At 37.7% G+C, this 17,747-nt stretch overlaps 1 protein-coding gene across 1 annotated transcript in view; it reads right to left on the minus strand.

Moving 5' to 3' along the window:
* CTNNA3 (catenin alpha 3) overlaps positions 1–17,747 on the minus strand; it is a 1,620,267-nt gene that overhangs the window by 307,791 nt on the left and 1,294,729 nt on the right. The window contains exon 12 of the mRNA XM_062214092.1: positions 12,147–12,298. Within this exon, the coding sequence (XP_062070076.1) occupies positions 12,147–12,298 (152 nt within the window). The remainder of the gene's footprint in view (positions 1–12,146; positions 12,299–17,747) is intronic.

Consider the following 17,747-nt stretch of genomic DNA (forward strand, 5'->3'; position numbering starts at 1 on the left):
TCCTTTAAACAATATCCACACAACTGAAAAATTCTTGTTTTGGCTTCTCAGATAGCAGTCTCTTGTTTTTCTTTCTATCTTTTGAGTTACCTTTTGTCATTCTCCTTTATCAGCTCCTCCTCAACCTGAATTGTAGAAACAGTTGCTCTTATAATATTGCTTCTCTCGTATATCCTGTCTACATGTGATTCTAAGGAAAACCAAATTCCCTTCACAGGCAAAATTTATACTCTGAGTTCCAAAATCATATATCCATTTATCTATAAACTATTAAATTTGGTATCTAATGATAACACTGAAACAGATTCAAAATTTTACCCCAAACTGATTGCTCCAAGCCTCCCCTAGCTCATTAAGTGGCATTCACATCAACATCCTCATTCACATCCACACAACTGTACCAAACAAGAAACCAGAAAGCCTTATTTACTCCCCAATTTCCTTCAATCCCACATTCATTCTTGAAAAATATAGTCAATTTTAATGCAAAATGAGTTTCAAATTTGTCTGCCTCTTGTGTTAATGTAAATATAATCAAGCAACATATATAATTAAAATGTGATAGTAATCACAATAAAATTTTATATACGTCAAATTGATAATATTTTGGGTACATCTTATTAAAATATATTATTAGCTTCAATTTGACATTTTCAATGTTAGAAAAAAATATACAAATGATATATTTGCTATTGTTTTTCTGTGTCTTCGAAACACGTGATTTACATAGTACGTTTCATTTCAAACTAGTCGCATTCCAAGCACTCAGAAGCCACATGTACCTACTGTATTGAGCTTTGTAACTGTACGCTGTTCAACACTGTCTAGGGTGGAGATAACCATCAGAAATTCACACCTAGTATCTCCACTCTCCATCTCTAGCAACATGTTTTCCGTGGATTAGAGAGAAATAAACAACACCATTTCCTGTCTGTGTTACACAATAATGTGAATGGGTAGATTTTGTTCCCTTGTTGACATTTCTAAATGGAAGGAAGAAAGGAAGCAAGCAAGCAAGCAAGCTGCTTTTCCCAGGGAATATTTGCTCCTTAAAGAGAAATCTAAACAACTAAACTCATCAATTATAAAGACTAACAGGCTTATCAGGATGCACTTCAAAATCTTCAGTGCATTGTGTCCACCCATTCAAATCTACTATATCATCAGACCCCAAGCATTCTCCCCCATTCAAGGTGTACCTCAAAATCCCTCAGTATTGGCATTAAAAAGCTATAACGAGCCTTCTATAATTCGTCCACTTTGAGACACTAATAGGATTCTGTCTGGCTGGCATTCTCTTCTTCTATATTTTTAGTTTTACAAGGTTAAGACATATTTCAAGTCTTTTGGAAAGTGAATAACTCAACAAAGCAAGTTGGGGGGACTTATGAAAATGCAATAGGGGTCACAACACTCATGTACTAATAAATAGTTCTGTAGTTCTCAATGCTTTGGAACAAAATTCAAACTCTAACATGCCTGGCAAAACTAAATAGCCTATCACCTGTCTGCCTCTTTAAAATCATATCATAGTGGGGCCGGCACCATGGCTCAATAGGCTAATCCTCTGCCTGCGGCGCTGGCACACCAGGTTCTAGTCCCGATCGGGGCGCCAGATTCTGTCCCAGTTGCCCCTCTTCCAGGCCAGCTCTCTGCTATGGCCCGAGAAGGCAGTGGAGGATGGCCCAAGTCCTTGGGCCTTGCACCCGCATGGGAGACCAGGAGAAGCACCTGGCTCCTGGCTTCGGATCAGCGCGGTGCGCCGGCTGCAGCGCGCTGGCCACAGCGGCCATTGGGGAGTGAACCAACGGAAAAAGGAAGACCTTTCTCTCTCTCTCTCTCTCTCACTGTCCATTCTGCCTGTCCAAAAAAAAAAAAAAAGGATGGCGCTGTCGCTTAGTAAACTAAACCGGAGCCGGCATCCCATATGGGCACCAGTTCGTGTGCAGGCTGCTCCTCCTCCCATCCAACTCTCTGCTTTGGCCTGGGAAAGCAGTAGTATATGGCCCAAGTCCTTGGTCTCCATAAGGGAGACCCAGAAGCTCCTGGCTCTTGCCTTCGGATCAGCCAGCTCCAGCCCTTGTGGCCACTTGGGGAGTGAACCAGCGGATGAAAGACCTTTCTATCTGTCTCCTCCTCTTTTTCTGTAACTCTAACTCTCAAAGAAAAAAAAAAAATCTTATTTAAAAAAATCCTATCATACTTCTCCCTCCATTCTCTAAGGGTAGAAAGAGTGCTTCCTGTCTGTTCTTTACAGATAAGAATTTCCCTGATTGTGTCATCTTTGGAAATGATCTGCTTTTCTTTAACTACTATATTTAAAGTTTGTTATCTCATATACCAAATTGCTTTCCATTATATTGTCCTATTTACTTCATATAAATTATCCTAAGTGCCTAGTCTGTGTGTTTGTTTACTCTGTTTTTCTCTTCAAGAACATAAGCTTCATAAAGAAGGAGATCTTATCTAGCTTATCCATCTTGATATGCCTAAGTGGAAGATTTATGGCCAAATAGCAGGCACTCAGTAAAACTGTTATAAATACATGGATAAAATATTATCAAGGAATAGACAGAAGAGGAGACACAGGGAAAGAAGGAGGGAGGACTCTTTAAAGTATATGCAATAAGATTAGCAAGGCAAGCATGAGGAGCCCCCTCACCTTATGTGTTAGGATGCCATGTAGCAATGTGTTAAAGGGAGGGAACCAGGACTGCAGAGCTAATATAGAATGTAGCTGAGGCCAGGATTAAGGTCTTTTGATTTCCAATCCAGTGCTCATCACAGCATAACAGAGTCTTTCAACCTTCTCTGATTGATGTGGTTCCTTTGAAGCTAACGTGTAAAGCTTCAGATTTAATAAAGAAACAAGGTATCTGAAGGAGAAAATGATTCTCTGTGCATTAATTGGTGAGTTCATATCTTTTTGCATTTACATCTCCCACTTGCATTTTGATTAGCAATTTCTTCCATCAATTTAACACCAAAAATTCTCTATAATAAGGGACACGTTATGCTTTGGAACAGACTCAGCGAGTCCCCGAAGCTGACGAGACAGCACTTCAATCCCTTCACCCTGGCTGCTCTAGTGGTGAACAAGTGTGACTGCCAGTCTGATTTCTTAAACCTCTTCAGAAACAGGCAGTCAGAAACATTGATATATGCATGGCTGCAGCCTATTGCAAATACAAAAGTTATTGCTCCAAATGCAAACTTCCCTTTTTTCTATTATTATTATTATTATGATTATTACTTATATTATTAACTTCTTCACCCTTCTAAAGTCCCATTTGGAGAGGTTCCATTTCCTAAGTAAGAACAATTGGTGAAAATTATACATGATTAATATACTTAGTTAAGCATAAACAGGGTGATTAGTATTTGATTAAAATTTCTATCCTCCTTTAATAGTAAATAGACTGTAGGGGATTGTTTGTTGCCTACTCAATCATATATCTTCCTTCTCTCTTGTTAAAAGAGTCTCAATTTTAAATTATTAGACAAGTTAAAGTTGCCGATTATGGTGTGAGAATCAGAGGATTATGTCCTTTTACTGCATATTTCTACAGAGTGACTCTTGAATACCATTTAAGTCTCCTGGACATTGCACAAAGGATTAAGATAAGCCCTGGGGCCTACACTGTGGTGCAGCAGGTTAACGCCCTGGCCTGAAGCGCTAGCATCCCATATGGGTGATGGTTCTAGACCCTGCTGCTCCACTTCCAATCACTTGGGAGACTCCAAAGAAGCTCCTGGCTCCTGGCTTCTGATCGGCGCAGCTCCAGCCATTGCAGCCAATTAGGGAGTGAACCATTGGATGGAAGACCTCTCTCTCTCTCTCCCCCTCTCTCTTTCTCTGCCTCTCCTCTCTCTGTGTAACTTTTTCAAATAAATAAATAAATCTTAAAAAAAAAAAAAAAGATAAGCCCTGACTATCTTTCTATCATTCCTCTCATTCCTCTCATACCTTTCCTCCATTCCCCATCCCAGCGGCCCCTCCTCTCAGGCTGCATCTCCCATGGCGACAATGACGCCCCATGCAGACCAGCACCCTTCAGCAAACACCATGTCTGCCATCGTGACAACCACAACCACCCTCCATTCTGAAGGCGCCCTGCCCACTGGACCCCCTCCAGCTGCCATGGCAACCACCACCTCCTCCCTCTCAGAGGGCTGCCCCCCAGAGAATGCTGACCCTACCATCCTGCCAACAAAGACAGCAGGAGGAGCCACCAGCTACCCCAGCACAGTGCCCCCCACCCCCGGCCCCCAAGCTACCACTCATAGGCCTCCTAGGCCCCTCAGTCCTCGGCTCTTCCCGCAGTGGGGCTGGTAGCTCATCACGCCCTGTGCCTCCTGTACCTGGCAGCCACTCTGGGAGGAAGGAAGAGCAGTGGGGATGAAACCAGAGCTCCATACACCTGGGACAGAAGTAGCCCCTGGGGAAGATCTTTCAGATCTACAAAGGCAACTTCACGGGATCTGTGGAACTAGAGGCTTCTTCCCTCACCTATACATTGGAGTCTGGGCACCCTGATCTAGTTGCTGTTGTCTCTAAGCATGTCTTTACCTATATATCTTTGCAAATGTCATAAATCACAACCCTAATGATGCAATCCCTATTCAGTTATCAAAGCCCAAATGAAATATCACTAAATGGCTAAGCTTATGCACAACTTCCTCCATATTAAAATTAAAAACCTCTATGTTTCTAATAATTCTTCTATATACTTCCATTGTATTATTCATCAGAATATATTCCCTTCATTTGGTTATATATCTTTAGTAAATAAAACCAGTTATTTGAATGCAAAGATCATGACTCATTCATGTTTGCATTTTTAAAACCTAGCTCAGTGTTTGAAAAAAAAAAAGATCTCAAGTGGTTGATTGAGAAAACTGTACTCCTATATCCTATATGAGAGTGTCTGGGTTTGAAAACTGGCTCCACTGTTGATTCCAGCCTCCAAAAATGTACACCCTGGGGGAGGAAAGTGATGGCACTTAGGTCACTGTCACCCATGTAGTACACTGGATTGAGTTCCTGGTTCCTGGATTCAGCCTGGCCCAGCCTTGACTATTAGAGCTATTTTGTCTCTCTATCTCTTTTTCTGGCTTTCAAATAAATAAAATATAGAAAAATTTCAAATGCTTTTGAATATTTGATAAATCAAATCAATAAAATATTTAAATGTCATCAAATTATTACCTGATGCAATTTAATAATCTTTCCAGGGGGCTGGCATTGTGCTGCCAGTATCCAATAGTGGAATGCCAGGCTGTGACTAATCGGCTGCTGATCAAGCTCCATGCTAATGTGCATGGAAAGGTAGTGGAGAATTTTCCAAGTTCTTGAGCTCCTGCCAACCATGTAAGAGAGACCAGTTCCTAGCTCCTGGTTTTAGTCTAGCCCAGATCTGAATGTTGTGGCCATTTGGAGAGCAAATCAACATATGAAAGATCCCCCTCTCTCTCACTCTCTGTCTCTGTCTCTCTCCTCTCCCTATTGCTCTGCCTTTCAAATAAATAAATTAAGTGAAAAAGTATTACTCTATTGGCTTATTTGGTTATTTAGTGAGCAGAAAGCTAATTAAATGAAATTATGGTAATAAAATAGAACAAAAGATAATAATTGTTAGTGCTGATGATTCTGATAAGAGTTAAGGTAATAAATGTGGTGCACATTTCATTTTCAATAGATGGATACAATGTTATCTCTTTTCCCACATGCTTGGTGGAGTTCATGTCTCCCTTATTTTGAATCTGGAAGGCATTTGACATTTTGTGTTACCAATGGGTTATGACAGCAGTGACATCATATGATTTCCAAGGCTGGATTAAAAAAGGCAATTTGCTAATTATGTTTTGTAACACTTATTCTTGGATCCCTGAAATACCTTGTAAGAAGTCTAACTATCAAGAGACATTCATACTATGTGAAAGCCAAGCCACAGGAGAGGTTAAATATCATCTCTCTTGGTCTCCTAGTCATCAGCCCAAGCACCACATGTGTAGGGACATGCCTGCCCCCTTTTTGAATTTCTGGCCTATATACTCTGTGAGCATAATAAATGTGTAGCTGTTGTATAGCATTAAATTTAGATTTAGCACACAGAAATAATAAGCGAAACAAAAATCTTGGTGAGGAATGGTTATATGCTCATCAACCCCATTTATGTTTTTCTTAGACACACTGGAAGAGATCATTTGCCAACTCCTGTGCAGTTCATTTGAGTCCATTTGCTTGGATTTTGGCCAATGGGATTTAGAAGACAATATGCCACACTGATGTCTGGTTACTAAACTTCCCATTAATTCACTTACTCTCTATTTCCTTTTTTTATATTAGTGGAGGTCAATTAACAGAGATGGCAGTATCAAAAGATTGAATCATTGAGAAGCTACTGTGATTTGGGAGTATTTGATACGCTAAAAAATACTAACAATCTCTGAGCCTTTAGAGTGTGCTAAAAGCTTCGCTAAATACTTTGCATGTGGTAAGTTAAACTCTAATCATGCATTATTTGGTTGTTCTCATATGAAGAAGACAAATCTGAAGTTGAGGGGCTGACACTTCTCTTATGGACACTGGTTCGAAACCTGGCTGCTCCACTTCTGATCCAGCTTCCTGCTCATGTGTCTGGGAAAGCAGTGGAAGATGCTCCGAGTACATAGAATTCTAAGCTCCTGACTTTGGCCTGCCACAGCTCCAGCCATTGTGGCCATTTGAGGAGTAGAGCTGCAGATGAAAGATCTCTCTCACTCCATCTATCCCTGTCTTTCTGTAACTCTGCCTTTCAAATAAATAAATTTTCAAAATCTGAAGTTGAAAGCATTTTTTCAGGGTCACACAAATATTCTAAAGAAAGGGGATGTCCTCAAATATGGAGTATTGGAACCTTATATAAGGTTGTACTCTAAGAGTTCAGATAGCAGGGTTCACTGGAAGGGTTATCCACCTATAAATATAGTGTCAACAGAAGTTTTTGATAAGCATCTACTACAAAGTAGTCTCCAAATCACTAATGTTGGTGATAATAGTAAATATATAAAAATCCGTTTTTTGCTTTATTTATTTTCTAGTAAATAGACCAACATGGACTGGTTAAAATGTATTTTTTTAGCCATTTTAAGGTTAAAAACAATTGTTATATTATCTTTCTATATTTTATGGCTTTAATTAAATTTCTGATTTTTGCTCCAAACATTGCAATAGAAGACAGTATAAAACGGATTTTTAATCATTAAATTTGTGGACAATTTTATGGCTTTTCAGAGCTTATAATACCAAGGGACTTATAATGTTAGATAATGTATGTAAGAGACACTTAGCAACTTCCACAAGCCCAAACTCAAGGATCTTTAACTCTTCCACAACTCAAATAATACACAAAACCTACAAGTCTCAGAGCTGTTCTATAATTACCATAATTTTAAAAAAGCAATCTAGCCATGTGCACAAAATGAAATGAAGGACTTTTAAAACAAGCACACACAACTAATTTTATTGAAACTTGCATGAAGACTAAAAGCCTCAATACTCACATACACTGTGCATCCATGATCACTTTAGTGACCATGATATAAAATACTTAGTAGGAATTTCTGGTACTCTTAAAATCGTCTTAAATTAAAGATCAAGTAAATTTGAAATCTTGATGATAGTACTAATCAAACTAGTTTCCTGTTGCACATCATTTTGCAACATAAAATATGAAAAAGTAACATCACTTTTGCTCTCACCCTATATCCCTTGGAATCCAATCATGACATTTCAAACAAATGTCAAATTTGGAAACCAAATTAACCGCTTAATATTTAATATAAAATATCCTGACATCTGATTTTGTTTTAAAGGGCTAAGAATTCCTTCCTTCAGAGAGCTCACATTCTTATGTGGGGAGAAAAATAACAGATACATGCAGCAATAGTTCATAACATGTCAAAAGCCTTGACAGATACTATGTAGGCATAAACTTGACTAAGAAGATGGAGCATGGCTGAGTTGAGAAATGCCATTTTATACATAACTCTACAGGATCTGTGCAGGATGTTGCACAAGGTAATGTTGCAGTGAACATGAAGAGGACTCACATATGGTTTCCTGGAAGAACGCATTGCAGTCAGAGAAAGCAAGAAGTAGAAAGATGCCGGAAACATGGGTGGGTGTGGAAAATTGCGGGAAAAGCCAGCAGGCCATTGTGTTTGAATCTAAGGGAGCCGGGAGTTGTGGGGTAAGTGTTCTTCAACAAATTGCCCAGCGAGTGATTCTTGGGGCTTATGTGTTTATAACTGGTCCATCATCAAAGGGCAGTCAATGAAATCTAAAGTTTCCTGTGGTGTGAAAACATTAAGCTGCTTCCTTATCCTGTGGTAAAAGAAAATGTTCTGAAGCAGGTGTCTAAAGACCCAAAGGCTCGTCCTGTGACTTCTCCTATCACTGTGTGACCTCCAGCACCTCAATTCACTTACAGACCTTTTACTATCAGACTCCAGAATATTTCCCCCTTTGAAACGCCATCTTTTATTTTATAGAGATGAGAACTATAAAATTCTCAATCTCTTTCCCTCTCTTCACTACTCTAAAGCCTATTTTAAAAAGTTACCACTTCATAAGCTATATTTTTTCAGAGTACATTCTCTGAATGATTTACTTAACTCTCTAAGAGTTATTTTTGAAATGTAACCCGGGAGTTGAAATTGGTTTTTTTTGTTTTGTTTTGTTTTGTTTTTTTTTTTCAAATACTGTTTGCTGTTTGAGGTAGGAGGGGACACAAAGAGAGAGTGAGCGCTCTTCTGTCTGCTGGTTCACTCCCCAAATGGTTGCAAAGGCTGGAGCCGGGACAGCAGAAATCAAGAGCCAGGAATTTCATGCATGACTCCACTTGGGTGCAGGGTTCTCAGTACATTTGCTTTCCCAGGCATCTAAACAGGAAGCTGAATCAGAAGCACAACAGCTAGGACTCAAACTGGTATTCTATATGGGATGCCTGTGTCACAGATGGTGGCTTAACCTACTGCACAATGCTGGCCCCAGAACTATTTTTTTTTTACCTTTTATTGGCATTTTAGAAATTTTCTTTCAACAAATTAGTAAACACATATAAATTATACATATGTATGGGTTACTATGTGATATTTTATTACATGTATACGTTATGTTATGTCCAATGTGGATAAATGCATTTATTCTTTGAAGCATTTAAATTTTCTTAATAAAAACAATACAGTGGGGGCTGACATTGTGGTGTAGCAGGTAGAGCCTCAGACTGTGAAGCCAGCATTCCACATGGGTGCCAGTTTGTGTCCTGGCTGCTCCATTTGTGTCCAGTTCCCTGCTAATGCACCTGGGAAAGCAGCAGAATGTGGCTCAGCTGCTTGGGCCCTGCTCACACCTGGGGGACTTGAAAGAAGCTCTGGGCTCCTGGGTTCAGTCTGGCTCAGACCTGCCTTTGTAGCCATTTGGGGCATGAACCAGCAGATGGAAGATTCTCTCTGTCTCTCCCTCTCTGTCTCTGTTAACTCTGACTTTCAAGTAAAAAATAAGGCTTTGCAAAAAAAGAAAAGATCACTGACTAGGACAGTTTTGTAGCTTAACCAGTGTTGGACAGTGAATATTATTTCTTACTTTGGCCATCTCTGTTCCCTTACTCAAAAGTGTCTTCAAATGGTATACACATGAGAAAGACCATTAAATGTGCAGAGAGTATGACTTCAGTTCTTGCTGCTCAGTGCCAGCTGGAATTTCTGGGTTTCTTTACTTTTCACTTTTTTTTTAAAACGGAGATAAAGGTAGGAGCCCCACTATAGAATTCTTCCTACTGCAGTTTGATTTAAATTTGCATGTAAAGCTAAGGTTATTTTGCTGCAGGCCTTTATTAAGTTCCCTTAGGAAGTCCCCTGGTAGCTGGCTTCTTTACAAACTGGCTCTGATACTATAAAGGAGTCATATCGTTTCCAAAAAGGACAGCATATTTGTATTGGGATTCCATGGCAAGATGCCTGCGAGAATGAGCAGCAGAGTGACTAAGATGAATTTAGGAAACCTGCTTAACATTGGGAAATGAAAAGGTCTAAAAACCTTTGTATGTTAAATAAATTTTAAATGGTGCCTGGATAGATTTCCCGCTGTCAACAAAGGATCTGTAAGACTGCAAGAGAACAAGCTAATATGAGACAGCATTCAGGCTGGAAAACCAGGCTGACAGAGAGCCATGATCATTAGTGCCCAGCATTACAGAAAGCTGCCCAGTGGTTGGAGATGATACACCATGGAGCCTCAAACAATGCATCATGACCCAGAGTAACTAGAGTGAGCATAACAATTTTGAATCCTAATTCAACACTTTTAAGAGTAAATGGGGGTACAATCTAAGATTATCCTATGCAAATCAATACATACATTCACTCTAAGTCACTGCAAATTAAACATACTTAGCAAATACTTGTTTTATAAAAACTCATTCATGATCCTAAGGATCTTAAGACAAAATTAATATTACTATGACCTTTAAAAAACAAAGAAAAATGAACGAGGGAATAAAATTGACAAATTTATATATCCTGTAAGCCTCAAAAATTGAATTTCAAGATGTACAGCAATCAAACACAAGACTAAAATTTAGTTTTGCCTGCCCATGACCAACATCACAAGAGAGTACCACACAGCACATCATTGGTCAGGGAAAAGAATAAGATTCAAAATTTGAAGTACAATTTCTACTGAATGTGTACCAGTTTTATACCTTCATAAAGTAAAAAATTTTAAGTTAGGTCATTGGTAAGTCAGGGATTTTACACATGCACACACACATACACACACATACAGTTTTCTCTCTAACATGTATAAATGATTTGCTTTTTGGTTTTCCCAAGACCTTAAGTGCTAGCTTACATCTTGATACCTTTAGACTTTCTATTATAATATATTCCATTGAATCCATTTGTCCATTTGTGCTCTCAACTGTCTTTTATTTTTCTTTACAAATTCCACAAATGATTCCAATTTTGTAGAATGTTCCATATAGCCTAACTATGATATCCAGGCCTATCAGTTACTATTGATGCACTGCTGATATCTTCTTGGAACTTTTATTTCCATTTTATAGTCACACTAAGTTCAGAGATTTTCAAAACTGAAATTTACTCTCATTTAAAAATTGCATTCACCAGTCCTAGTGGATCTTCCTACTGTAAGCACCCGTCATCTTTGTCTCAGAGTTGCCATCTATTTATGGTTATTATTTCTGATCACAAAGGCTTGATTGCTCCTGAGCAAGATTCTTGGTTAGTACCTCTGAGGGTATCCTTTAACTCAGTACCTCTGAGGGTATCTTTTAACTAAGAATGAACAGGTAGATAAACTGTTCAACTCTAGTGTGGTAATTATGGGGCAAGTTCCATAGATGTTCCCAGAATTCACCCAGATCTAGCCCTAGTTACCTACAGTGACTCATAATTGTACCTTATTGACATCCTTCTTGCCCTGGCCTCATTTTCTTCTAAGTGGACTACTGATAACACAAAGAAAAATATTTCTCAACATCTGTCTTCCAACGAACAAATCCTAAGGTACATCTGTACACACGTATTTCCTGAAGACTTAAATTTTTCAGTAACTTAGCAAATATTAATACTTATACAAAAACGCATAATCCTGGTCTCTGTATATACAATGTTCCTGCAACAAATGGTGTATTTACACTCTTGAGAAGGTGGCATCTATGGGTATTTCCCCCAAAAGACAACGCCAAACCATGAGAGTTCAATATTCTGTTGTCATTCTTATCAATTCCACTACAGCAGTAAGAAGGATCTTTTCTATTTATTCAAGAAAAGAAAGCAAACCACTTTAAGGATTTTGTTTGGCTCCTGATCATGCTATATGACACCTGCACACAACGACAATTATCATTTCTGCACACACCACAGGTAAATGTACTCATTTGTTTAAATTGCCACAAGATGCATAAACGAAAGTGTTATTTTTGATGGTAAATCTGACTTTGGGGATACACATGAATTTCTGCAGTTCCCACAGATTTCAGCATTGACTTTGAAGAATGGAAATCAAACAATTCTTCCAATCATTCCAAGCATTCCCAAAGAATCCTGTAATAACTCATTGGAAGGTAAGGCAAACTCACCCGAATCATCATGACTGAACATCTGATATCATGAATTGTGTCATAGATCTTCTTTGAGATGTCCACAAATTGATTATCATCAAACACATTCAAGGAGTTCTTGCTTAATGCTTCTAAGGCAACATTCACTTGTGTTACAAATTCAGGAATCACTATTAAAATAAACAAGAAACAGAAGATTGTCAGTTTTGGCTTTTTATAGATTCTAAGAAATGTAGAACTGCATTTTTAAGTTAATATTTGGCTAATACACTTTTAACTATTTTAAGTGTGGGTATATAAAACATTTTGGCAGGATTCTCTCACATGTAAAGGATTTAAAAACAATTTTATAGAAATGTTTTAAAGATTATCTTTGTCTTTTACGTAATGTCTGTTTTTACCATACCTCCAACCATATATTTTATCCAATATAAACCTAACAATATTTAAATAAAAGGATCGATGTGGACAACAGTTGCAAGGGTAAACATAAAGATATTTAAACAAAGAGCAGATAAGCTCTTAATACAGGCAAACTTAGTTAAAAGTACTAATTCTTTCTTAGAGAAATAATATTACTGTGAACTTTATTTGGTAAGTTGTTCTCCCTACAATAAAAGGATAAGAGAAACTGACCATCTCACATGCTAACTCTTCCTAAAATAACAAAACACTGAATGAGTATGGGAATTTATCTATTAGCAAAACCAAGACATGGATTAAAAAAAAGTTATCCAGTTTATTTATTAATCTGAAAGGCAGAGTGGCAAGAGAAATGGGGAGGGGAGAGGGAGAGAGGAAGAGAATCTTCCATCTCCAAGAGAGAGAAAGCAGAGAGAGAGATAGAGAGAGAGAAACAGAAATCTCCAGGTTCACTCCTCAAAGGGGCACAACAACCAGGACTGGGCTAGGGTGAAGTCAGGAGCCAGGAACTCCATCTGGGTCTCCCATTCGGGTGGCAGGAACTTAAGTACTTTAGCTATCTTCTGCTGTTTCCCAGCTGCATCAGCAAGGAGTCAGATTAGAAGTGGTGTAGCTGGGACCTCAACTGTCAATCTGATAGGGAACATTGGCATCCCAAGTGGTGAAACCTGCCTCTGGATAGATTTTTAATGTTTCAAAATAAGCCCTATTCTGCAAGTTTACTTTTAATGTTAATGACAGTAGCATTTATTAACTCTTCACTAAGTTTACAGCACTTTTCTAAGTGTTCAATGTATTTAAATCTTAAAATAGCCCAGTATTAAGCTAGTGTTATTAATTAGTAGAACTAGAGACAGAATTCAAGAATCTTCCCAAGAGTGTTTCTTCTAATGAACAACAGAAAGGAGATTTGAACTCAGACTGCCAAAATGCAGAATCTACACTCTTAACTACTATATTGAGAAAGACTGCCCCAGGTAAACATGCAGGGTGAAAACAGAGTGTTAGGACTATGATTCTAAATCTGTTAAAAAAAAAAGGCAGTATTTTAACTAGCATATAAATATTGATAAATATTTCTCTATACCCAAATCTTTATCTGCATAGATGGCATAACTTTTCTTGTAATCCTACCTGCCCTGTTATTGATATGGGAAAATGTTGATGATTTACATGGGCACTAATTTTTTTTCCAGCCTTCTGTTTCCTTCACCTGCTAACATGTATCATCAATACCTTGTTAGTCACCATACCTATCAGGAATATCAACTGTGATCTTCTCTGTCCATTGTTTGGTGCACTGCCCAATAAAAAGTGGCAGATAATGTATGTAGCTATTCAAAATTAAATTCATTACCCTTGAATAATTCATAACACCACAAACTCTAAAGATAAACATAAATTTTTTCTCTACTCAGAAAAATTTTCTACTATGTTTGTCTTAGTCCACTTTATGTTGCTAATAATTACAGACTAAGTTAGAAACAAAGAGTTTGATTTTGGCTTACAGTTATGGTCCAAGGTCACAGGAATGCCTACAGCGATGACCTTACTAGAAGAGGCTGAGGCAGCACAAGTAGTAAGAAACTGAGCATTTAAGATTTAGCCAAGCTACCTTTGTGTTAGTCTCACTGATGAGCTAAACCTTCCATTAATCCAGTAATCATTCATTGATTAACTGCATGAATAAAATAATCCATTCATGAAAGCAAAGCCCTCATCACCTACTAAAGGTTCCTCTTATTATCTCATACTGGTAAAAAAACAAAACAAAACAAAACAAAACAAAACAAAAAAAAACATGAGTTTCAGAGAGGACAAACTGTAATCAAATCATAGTAGTGTTCTATCCTGATGCTCAGTCACCCTTGAAAATATCCCAATGCTTTCTTTTGATTTCCTGTTCTTCTTAATCCTGTACATCCAAATGTACACTAAGTACCATCTGCTCTACTTCATGATTGTAAGTCTATTGCCAATGTTTAGCCCTGCTTTCTCAAGCTATCAACATATCTTATTTGAAACTACACAATAGTACTTCCTCTGCTCAAATTCTGCTCATCTTTCAAATGCATTTTAAGTGTGATCTTATTAATGACATATGCTCTTATCATTAAGTATAATGGCATTTGCCACATAGTAGTTACTTAATATAACTGTTACATGTGTTTGTGATGCCCTACATTGTTTATATGTCTTAATGATCCCTTGAAATATTATCCTTTTTGTATACTAAATATCTATCCTGGCACATCATAGATAAAAAGAACTGAATGAATGTAATGATTGAATGAATCAACAAGTAAGTGGATACAATATATAAAAGCCAGACAAAAGCAAATGTACAATGTAATATGACCAGCTTACATTTCAATGTGATTTAGATTTTATTCATATTTGGGAAGCTCCAAAAGTAATGTTTCTATGTAAGCATATGGGAACATTCAAACAAAATCAGTTAACCATTACAATTAGTAGTTTTGAGAGAGGAGGGAATTCTTAAGAAAATATGTCCAGTTAATTACATTTCCTTCAGGTTCTTGGGTGAACAGAAAATTATTCACAAAACTACAACTCTAAAGAACAGAATAGGATCCCCTGTTGAGGCACAGAGTATTAAGCCTGCAATGCTAGAATCTCTTAAGACTACAGGTTCAATTCCCAACCCAGCTGTATACTAATTTACCTGGAAAAGCAGCAGAAGATGTTCCAAGTACTTGGGCCCCTGCCACCCACATGGGAGGCTGGAATGCAGTTCCAGGCTCTTGGATTTGACCTAGCCTAGCCCCAGGCCATTACAGACATTTGGGGAGTCATCCAGCAGACAGAAGATAGATCTCTCTCTCTCTCTCTTTCTCTCTCTCTCTCTCCTTCCCAACCCCAGTCCCTGCTTTTAAAATAAAAACAGAAAGAACAGGACAGTGTGGCTTCTGACCTCTTTGTTATCCTCTATTAACTCTAAATACATAGTTAAATACAAAGAGATAGGCTTTCTAAACCTCAGTGATGTATTGTTTACAACATTTTTTCCATAGTTCTGCCCTTTAAAAGTGGTTTTCTCTCTGGATGGACATTTGGCACAGCAAGTAAGTCACTGCTTGGAATGCAAGCATGCCATACTAGAGAGTATCTTCCTATTCCTAAGTACTTCATTTCTGATCCAGCTTCCTGCTATTGAGCACCCTGGGGGGCAGCACATGGTGGCTCAAGTACTCAGGTTCCTGCCACCCATGCAGGAGATTTAGATCGAGTTCTGGCCTTTTGGCTTAAGCCAGGCCAACCCTAGTTGGCATTTGTGAACTGAAGCAGTCATTGGAAGCTTTCTCTCCATCTTTCTCTCATCTGTCTGTCTCTCTTCTTTCAAATGAAATGAAAATCAATAAATAACATCTTAAAATGTTCTTATCACTTATCAAACAAGTATGCAATATTATAATAATCTGTTTTCTCTACCAACACTTTCAACATGATATTACTGTCTCTACAATAATACAATTGCTCCATTCATCTTTCTATGTAGATTCTGGAAAAAAGGAAAACATAAAACCATGTGAAGACCTATTTCTCACTGCCTGTGATATAACGTGAGGATTTTTAAGCAAAACACATAGTTTTCTGATTGTTATATGCTTTTGTTTTAACTCTTCTAGGAGCCTCTCACTAATATTAGCCTCAATAAAATAAAGTTTGCTAGAAGCAAATGTTTAATTTCCGAAGTCAGATGGTGCTACTCCTATTTTACTCTAAAAACACAAATGAGCTATTCAACACTCATTTCATTAGCTTAAACATGCACTGTGGGTATGCTTTACTTACACTATGGACATATGGCTGCTTGGATCAAGCAACAATGAATATTTTAATATAGAGGGAACAGATTTAATGTAGCTCATGGATACAATTCTGAGAATATAGTGACACTTCCATTCCTTCCTCTCTTTCACTCCTTTCTCTTTTCTTCCCCTTTCTTTCTCCCTCCTTCACTCCTCTTCATTCCATCTTTTTTCTGTCTTTAATTTTTGAGATGATGCTGCCTTAATTTACATTATCAAAGGCTTAATCCTCTACTAAGTAAAGAATAAGTAAAAAGTAAAAGGACCATAGTTCAGCAAGAATATAGGCAAGGGCTCTACACAATAATCAAATGAAAAAATGTCAACTTTACACACAGTGTACATTTTAAAACTAATCACAATCACAGAAACTATAGCAGTACATCATTCTTAACTATTTGACAGAGGTATAAAACAAAGTTTGGTGAAATTACATTTGTAGCAATACTGATATACAAAAGCATTCTTTCTGAAAAAACAAAGGAAATAAAAATTTTAATGGTTTTAGGAAAACACAAAGTTTATTAAAAACAGCCAGTTAATGGTAATTTAGAAAGAATAAAAGATTAACAAATCTGTTTTGAATCCATACTCTACCTACATTTCAAGGAAACAAGATTTACACATAATACATAATCAGGCCATATATTCATTGACAAGGAAGTAGGGTATCTTAAACAAATTCATTCTAATCAATTGAAGTGCCAGGTAAGATAAACTGCTCTGAACCTTAGAGTGTAGATTTATTAAATGAAAGTGGCCTTTGGGTCAATACATTGTCAACTTCAAACAATGTATCTTGTCTGCTTGATACTGCCAGATTCTAAACCAGTTCTGAATTCATTTGAAGTCTGTTTTTGGTCCATCAACTTTCTTCAGAATATTCAGAATAATAGTCAACATTCATTGAGTTCCCACTCAACTTGTCAGTGTACTAAGCACTGCGTGTGTGTGACTCATTCACTCCTCAGAGCAGCTCTCCCAGGCAGAAGCAATTACTACCCTGATTTTACCTACGAGGAAACTGAGGTCATTCAGCTACTAAGTGACGGGTAGGGCAGGTAATTGTGACAACAGGAACTGCTCTCTGGACAGGAAAGCCACACTGCCTCTTTTGGATAAGTGAAATTTTTATGGCTTGAAAACTATAGTTTGACCTGTTTGGGTACATGAAAGTGGAATAATTCTCTGTACACTCTATCTAGTTACACTCAACATAAACTTATATGATTTGTCTCACTGTTGTGTGTAATATTAATTTTTCAGCCACGTTGCTATGCAGTATGTTATTGGATAATTATACCATGATTTATTTATCCATTCTTTGGCTGATGGCTATTCAGAAATCTTCCAGTTTTGGACT

This window comes from Lepus europaeus, chromosome 17, assembly GCF_033115175.1.
Source record: "Lepus europaeus isolate LE1 chromosome 17, mLepTim1.pri, whole genome shotgun sequence".
Classification (NCBI taxonomy): domain Eukaryota; kingdom Metazoa; phylum Chordata; class Mammalia; order Lagomorpha; family Leporidae; genus Lepus; species Lepus europaeus.